The following is an 8,594-nucleotide window of genomic DNA, read 5'->3' as shown; positions in this document are numbered from 1 at the left end:
TTGTTAGGACTTAGGAGATAATGATGTACAACATCGGATCCCTTTCTTTTCTTTTCTTGACTCGACTTCCCTTTTCTTTATTTATTGCATTGAAGTTTGGGCCCCAAGTAATGACATTGTTGAAAATCCTAAGTTCATTCCGCGTTTAATTTTCCGTACTTCTTAGCTGCTGACAAGATGCTTCTTTTTGTGGTCGTGATGTACAAGTAATTGTCAAATGATATCATCTTATTCGGATCATCCCAATAACTATGTTTGCCAAGAGAAGAGCCCAGCACTGTAGCACTGTTCCAGCTACAGTGCCAACTGACACGTAGCAGAAAAACTTGATTTTTTCATACGGCCGGTATGGGATGGCCGAAACCACTCCTACCCTTTGGGGGTGGTCCGGCCACCCCCAAATGCACTCGTTCCCTTTTTTTTTTTTTTTTTTTTAGCCAAGGGGTGGCTCCAGCCACCCCCTCGCCATTTGCGGGTGTATGGAACCACCCCATCTTTTCCCTATTTTTTTTTTCTTTAATATTTTGCTTTAAAAAAAATTTAAGATGAAAAAGTCAAGTTTTTCTGCCACGTGTCAGTTGGCAGTGTAGCTGGAACAGTGTCGTTCCAGCTACAGTGCCGAACCCTTCTCTTGGCAAACAAAGCTAATTATCTCTGATGACCAATTTGAACTGTTTATTGTTTTTTTATTCAACAATTTACATTGGCCCATTTCATTATATGTATTTAAAAGGGTAATTTAGTCCATTTATTTTTTGGACAAGTATATCTTTCTAATTGCACTAAATAGATCCTATTTATTTCAAGTGAAATTGAAAGGATTGGTCCTCCCCCAACTCTTTTTTTTTTTTTTTGAATAGTATGGTGGTGAGTCTGCTCATACTCAGGCTCTGTAGCAGTTCTTATTTGTCTTCTCTTAACCGATGGTGGAATAATTATCAAGTATATAGAAGAATTATCATTGATAGCAAAGGCAACAAAGGAGATAGTGTTTGAGAATGCACTTCTAGCGTCGATGAAAAAACCAAAAAAGCATTATTTAGCTGAGAAAGTTGTGATGGACTAGACAATTGTCAAAAACGTGATTCACCGGAATATGCTGCTGATTTAAAAACTATTGGATTAGTGATATTCAAAGAGTTTAATAAAGCATTGATCAAATTTAAATAGAATAAATTTCTCAATGTATTCATGACATTATTTTGTTAGAGCAACATGCTCTATTTTGTGGTTCTTGATGAGGAAAAATCAAATGTAAATTGCTTGAGTTGAACTTTCAGCACAGGCTGATTGCATCATTGGGTGTGTGTGAGCTAATCCAATACCTACGTGCAAGAATGAGTAAATAAATCGTATTATTGATAAGGACGAAAAAGTACAGAGTCCGTACTCATTCATGATCATGACCTCTTTGCCCAGCTTAACAAAGATTGTCATGGCCATAGGAGGAGAAACGTATGTCGGATCCGTTTCTTTTCTTGACTTCCATTATTATAATTTTATAGGTTGAGGAGAGCACAATTTTGATTTGCGAAATAATTGTATTGAAGCTTTGGTCGCAAGTACCGACAATATTGTTGAAAACTCCAAGTTCATTCATGGTTTAATTTTCCTTGCTCCTTACCTGCGGATAAGAAGAGAACAACAAAAGTGAAAAATAAGGAAAATGTCAGGATTACAAATAAATTATTTTTTTAAAAAAAAAATTATAACATAATATAACACAATATGATTAGGTTTCTCAAAAGTTAAATTTATCTTATTTTCAATCGTATTGTACCATATTATGTTAAAAAAAATTAAAAATAAAAACAAAAAAATTATAAAATTTACTTGTAAGCTTAGCATTTCTCGACAAATAAAGATAAGTGAAAAGAAAGGGAGAAGCTTCTCTCTCTTTCCCAACAGCTAGCGGGAAGACGCAAAGGTTTTTTTTTTTTTTTTTGTGGGAGGGAGAAGGAAAAAGCCTCCCAATTTTTTAAAGAGCCACACGATGTTTCAAATATGCTAAAGTAGTTCATCAAACTACCAAAGTGTGTCAAAAAGGCCATATCTTTTTTATATTCCTATAATGCCCTTATTCTTTTAAAAACTAAAATTAAAAATTAAAAAAAAAATAAAAACTAAGAAATTATTATTTAAAAAAAATAAATAAATAAAAAAAAAAGAAGGAAAGGGGTGACTGTCGGTTTGGCCAGCCACACGGTTTGATTTTTCATTTATCCATATTTTTTATACCACATGAGCGATTTGTTATTTAAACTATGACTAATTTTTTTTATTTATTCCAAAAAAATTGTATTTATTCACCCTTTTTTTTTTTTTTTTTTTTTAAAAAAAAAAAAGGTTTGTCTCACCTATAAAAGGAGAGGGATTCATTGGACATTTTCTAATTCTGGGGAGTCAGACGCAGGTGCTAGAGCTGTTACAAATGCAAATTTTCTTTCTAGGGCACTAATATTATTTCGGGAGTCATGCTATCCGGCATCCTAGAGGCAACTCTGCGTCATCCAACACTGACGTTGCTACATCTTAATAAAAAAAAAAACACATTTATATGAGAAGAAAGATTTTTGTTGCTTTTTTTTTTCGTCATTGGTGTTTGTGTTTATGTTTTTGCATTCTGTATGTTTGATGAAATTTTCACGAGAAAGAGCAAGTTTTTTGGGTTGTATCTTAAGATACTTTGAGTGATATTAGCTAAATTTTCATAAGCTAATATTTGGATTTAATGCCTCAAAACTCGTTTCTGGATTCAAAACTAAAACCTAGGGGTTGAATGTTAACCCTTTAAAGATAATATCACTTTAAAGGGATTCGGTCATCCTAAATTTGGAGCTAATGCCTCAAAACGCTATATCGATTTTATATACTTTTGCTGGTACCAATTTCTGATCAGTGATTCGTGGAGGCCAATGAATTTGATATATAATTTGATCAATTTCTGATCAGTGATTCTCGGTTTTAAATTTGACAGACGCTTCCCCCTTGTAACCTCTTTCCTCTTCAATTAAAAAAAAATAATAAAAATGGCAGACGCTTGCTGACTCTCCTTGGCAACCGAAAATCTCTACTCTTATTTCGGTGGTGTTTCTCTTCAAGCTAGAGCAAAGTACAAGAAATTAGGTCTTTAGGGGCGACTCAAAGTCACCCCTAAAGGTCCTAAAGTGGACGCTGTTGCCAACAGCGTCGACTTGTAGACCCTAGAGGTGTCGACGCTAATAGTCCGACCCTAATGATCAAATGTCTGATTATCAGGGTTCACTTAAAAGTCGACCCTAATGATCACTTTTAGCGTCCACTTTATCGACCCTAAAGGTGTCGACGCTAATAGTCCGACCCTAATGATCAAATGTCTGATTATCAGGGTCCACTTAAAAGTCGACCCTAATGATCACTTTTAGCGTCCACTTTATCGACCCTAAAAGTCGCAATGTTTTGACCCTAAAGATGATGTAAACGGAAGCGAAAGTCGACCCTAATAGTCAGGCATTAGCGTCCACTTTTAGTTAACCATTAGGGTCCACTTTGTCGACCCTAATGGTCCTTTAAAAAAAAATAATAATAATAACTATTAGCGTCCAAACCAAAGTGGACGCTAATAGTTAATCATTAGCGTCCACAAAGTGGACCCTAATGGTCCAAATTTTTTTAAAAAAAAATTAACTATTAGCGTCCAAACCAAAGTGGACATTGATAGTTAACTATTAGCGTCCACAAAGTGGACCCTAATGGTCCTCAATTTTTTTTTAAAAAAAAAATTAACTATCAGCGTCCAAATCAAAGTGGACGCTGATAGTTAACCATTAGCGTCCACAAAGTGGACCCTAATAGTCCTAAAAAATTAAAAAAGAAATAATCTGCGATCGATCGCACAATCGTGTGCGATCGATCGCAGTACCAGTAGGTTTTCGACATTTTGCGATCGATCACACTTGGAGTGCGATCGATCGCAAAATATAAAAAACCTACTTGAAAACCCTCTGGTATTGCGATCGATCGCAGAACCAGGGAACATTAAAGCATACTATTATCATTGCTAAGATTTACCTTGTAGCAAAATGACACTTTTCTTATCTCTCTATTGGAGTACTACTTTGTGGCTCTAGTTCCTTTATGGCAACAAATATTAATTTACATAATTCACCAACTTTTTTAGTTCTGAAAGACTTTAAATCATTCCAAAGAAATGTAATATTTTCCAATTATCGACATGAACTCAGCTTTGGGTTTTGGAGATAGACATTCTTTGGTTGAATTTTATGATCTTTGTTCTGTTTGTGGAAATGGATATTGGGGCAGGGCAAAGCATATCAAGTCATCACCACGTGTTAACTGCAATGATGATAAACTTGCTAAAAAGCTAGAAAAGCTGAAGGTGGGAATATGTAATATTTCTCTTCCAACATCAAAGTGTAAGTTCATAGTCAACTTCTTCAAGCAATCTCCAAGGCTGTTCGCTTTAAATAAAAATATGACTGTAAGAGAACTAGCAATAACAGCAATATTATAACTGAATAAAATAAAAACTGCTGAGCTCACATCTGCTTTTTCCATCAGAATCACCCCCAGAGGAAGAAGTGTGAGGAATAGCTGCTGAGTCAGGCACATCCTCAAGAAGGGTCTGCAAGGAAGGTGGACACAAAGTGCTTCTTGCAGCAGCAGCAAGAGAAGCAGCTGATAGAACTGGATGATCATTGTGCTCAGCATCATCATCATCATCACTAACAGCGGATACGCCCAAACCAGCAATAGCAGCCGTTGTGAGAGATAGATCCTCCTCCCTAATAATGTGCAAAACACGCCTCACAATATTACCGACAGCAAGCTCTGCAATTATGTACATAACATATTATCATAAGAAAACAAAGATAGATCTTAACACTCCATGTAAGTAAAAAATAAAAAAAATAAAAAAGAAGAACAAGAACAAGAACAAGCAAGGTATCCTTCATGATAACCATTCTATTCATGTGATTGTACAGTATCCATAACCATTGTATTCATGTGATTGTACAATATCCATCAGCAATACTGAAGAATCAGACAAGGATAAGGAGCCCGATTAAGTAAGCATTTTAAAACTACAAAACCATAGTATCACATGTTTCACACATCAAATTTAAGAATAAGTAGCACTGCTATTCATAAATTAAAGTATATTATTTCTGAGAAAAGGGAAACATACAATAGCATTTAAATTCGAAGGAATAGTATTAATATCTTCTTTATGCCTTGATTTCATAGTTAACTTTTTGCTGGACTAGAAAAGTTACAGGCCCTACATAACATGATCTTCATTAATTGATGAAGTTCCCTCAAGAAAATATACTACTACATAATTTCTAGTCATAATAAACAGACTATCCATGCACATACCCACAGGATTTGCAGCAATCAGCAGCTCCCCAACTGCCCTTACAACATCCATCAAAGCTCCAGCCTGGTTTGTGTACGACACTCGCTGCTGTGAAATCACCGACCGAAGCAATTCAGCCGTCTGCCTTGCTGTGGCCTGCGAGCCCTCAATTTTACTAGAACCACAAATTATCCAAAAAAGAAGTAAATAATAAACAAACATATATAAATGAGCTTATACTATCTTAAACATAGCCTTCGTATACCATCTATGCAGCTATACAAACAGTTCTGAAGATTTTACCGTTTTTTAAGGTTGTTAAGGAAATCATTCACAAGGACCTGCACGTCCGGCATGATTATCACCAAATTTCAACTAAAAATGTTGCATGTATCAATCACAGTTAATATCATTTCAGTCCTACAAAAAGGCAAGCAAAAACAAAATAAACCAATAATTCAAATTCTAAGCATTTATTCACACAATAAACTATGCATGCATAAGGAAACTTTCACTGGTTAGGTGAGCTGATCAGGGGTTCCATTTTCTTTCGTATTTCCTCAGTTTTCTCAGCAACCAAACAGAGAATTACATAACCGGACAAAGCACAGCCTCAATAAACTTCAAAATAAGTGCCGGAATTTTCAGTATCAAAAATCCAGAAAAATTCACCTCAAAATACCGCAAATATAATTTCACCACAAAACATCTCCAGTAAGATGTAGTTCAAATGGCACCCAAAATAAAATCCCATATCAAGAAACACACAAAATCAAATCAAGAAATTATCCAAAAATCAAAACAACAGCCACCATTAGCGTTGACCCAATAATCCTCAAATTCCATATAAATGATTAAGAACATTTATGAATAGGGTCCCCAAAATAAAATCCCATATCAAGAAACACACAAAATCAAATCAAGAAATTATCCCAAAATCAAAACAACACCCACCATTAGCGTTGACCCAATAATCCTCAAATTCCACATACTAGGGGCTTCTACAAAAAACAAATAGGGGCGGGCTTCTACAATTTTTCATCCCCAAATCCAAAATTAGCAAAATACTCTCAAATCATCCATAGGTATGCCAACATGAAGCGTAAATTTCAGAAATATGCACCAAGATTCGAAATTAAACCAAAGCATGAGAAAACAGGGTTCCGATGAGAGAGAATTTCGGACAGTTACGAAAAGAGAGAAGACGAAGAGGAAGAAAATTTACCTGAAGCTCTTCTTTCTTCCTTGCTCGGCAACTAGAGAAAGACAAATGTTCATTAGTGAGAGAGACAAAGAGATATATATCAGGTCTGTGATTAACGTAAAAAAATTGAATAAAACCTAAGAAAACAAAATATATAGAGAGAGAGGGAGAGAGAGAGGAGAACGAGAAAGAGGACCGAATGAGAGAGAACCTGGCTGTGCGTCTGCAACTAGAGGGAGAAAATACATGGTTGTGTGTCTGCAACTTTGAATCACATCTCTCTCTCTCTCGCGGTCTCATCTGTCAATCTCCGTTTGTCCGTCACTCTCTCTCTCTCTTTCTCTCTCTCTCTTGTGTCGATCTCTCTCTCTCTCTCGCTCTAGCTCTCTCTCTTGGTATTGTGCAGAATTGCAGGAGGCAGGGGATAACATGAGAAGAATGGGTTAGAGAGGCGAAGAAGAAAAAAGGGGGAGATACAAAAAAAAATTTTCCAAAAATTTCACCCGCCGCGCCAATGGATCCCGCCTTCTAATTTGTACCAAACTAACATATTTTTATATCAGATACTATCAGCGTCAACCTATAATGTTGACGCTGATTGTCTACATTTTAATTTTTTTTTATTTGAACTTATTAAAACAATTATATTAGCTTATTAATTTTTTTTTAAGTCAAAATTGATTGAAAAAAAAAATTAATTTTTTGGGTCATAATTAGTAAAGTTTCCTATTTTTCTATTTTTTATTTGTTAATATATATACATCATTTTGTAGTTTTCTCACACACACACACACACACACACATATATATATATATGGACAAAATTTTTCTCCAAACTGGGTTGAAAGAATTTTTTTTTAACCTAATCTATAAAAATTACATGTATTTATTGAACATGTAAGATGCACATGTTCGATTGAACCTTCAATTGTATCCAGTTGGATCGATCAATTGATCTTATCACGATCAATCAAACTAATTCACTAGGATCGATCAGATGTTCGATCGAACCATCAATTTTTTCAAGTTTGATTGATCATTTGATCCTATCACAATAAATCAAACTAATTCACTAGGATTGATCGGATGTTCGATTAAACATTTGATCCTATCACGATCAATCGAACTAATTCATTAGGATCGATCGAATGTTTGATCGATCATTTGATCCTATCACGATCAATCGAACTAATTCATTAGGATCGATCGGATGTTTGATCGATCATTTGATCCTATCACGATCAATCGAACTAATTCATTAGGATCGATCGAATATTTGATTGATCATTTGATCCTATCACGATCAATCAAATTAATTCAGTAGGATCGATGTTTGATCGATCATTTGATCCTATCACGATCAATCGAATTAATTCAATTTCAATTGTTTCAATCATTTGATCTTATCACGATCAATCGAACTAATTCATTATGATTGATCGGATATTCGATCAAACCTTCAATTTCAATTGTTTAAGTTTGATCGACCATTTGATCCTATCATGATCGATCGAACAAATGCAGTAGGACCTAACGGATGTGTGAACGAACCTTTAATTTGTTTGAAGTTTAATCGATCATTTGATCCTATCACGATCGATCGAATATCCGATAATTTATATAAAATAAATAATGACATATTATCGGAGGTAAATTTTTGGGAAATATCATTTTAACGCCAAATCCTAATGGAAGGAGATATTGCATCAAATTATATGTTGGATGAGTCAAATATTAAATATGTTTTTATTATTAAAATATTAACAACAAATTTAAATTTAATAAATTTTTAGTATAAAAGATCATTAATGTGATATTTATCTTATAATTAATTATTAGCTTAAATTTTATTTTTATATATTATTTTTTTTTCTACGCAATCTTTAGGGTCTACAAAGTCGACCCTAATACTTAAGTATTACGGTCGACTTTGAGAGTCGACCCTAATAATAGGTCAATAGCGTCCACTCGGACGCTATTGGTCATCAAATATTTTTTTTTAATTTTTTTTTAATTCTTCTACGCACTCTT

General features: G+C 34.5%; 1 protein-coding gene across 1 annotated transcript; it reads right to left on the bottom strand.

Moving 5' to 3' along the window:
* Positions 1-4,507: 4,507 nt before the first annotated feature.
* Positions 4,508-6,970, bottom strand: LOC132187866 (uncharacterized). The gene is made up of 4 exons (XM_059602301.1): positions 6,775-6,970; positions 6,585-6,615; positions 5,380-5,534; positions 4,508-4,830 (listed from the first exon to the last, which is right to left on the bottom strand). The coding sequence occupies exons 1-4, from the start codon at positions 6,809-6,811 to the stop codon at positions 4,508-4,510; spliced, it is 546 nt and encodes a 181-aa protein (XP_059458284.1). The 5' UTR covers positions 6,812-6,970.
* Positions 6,971-8,594: the final 1,624 nt, after the last annotated feature.

This window comes from Corylus avellana, chromosome ca7 (assembly GCF_901000735.1).
Source record: "Corylus avellana chromosome ca7, CavTom2PMs-1.0".
Lineage (NCBI taxonomy): Eukaryota > Viridiplantae > Streptophyta > Magnoliopsida > Fagales > Betulaceae > Corylus > Corylus avellana.
The sequence above is the reverse complement of the archived record's forward strand: the minus strand, read 5'-3'. Positions and strand labels throughout refer to the sequence as shown.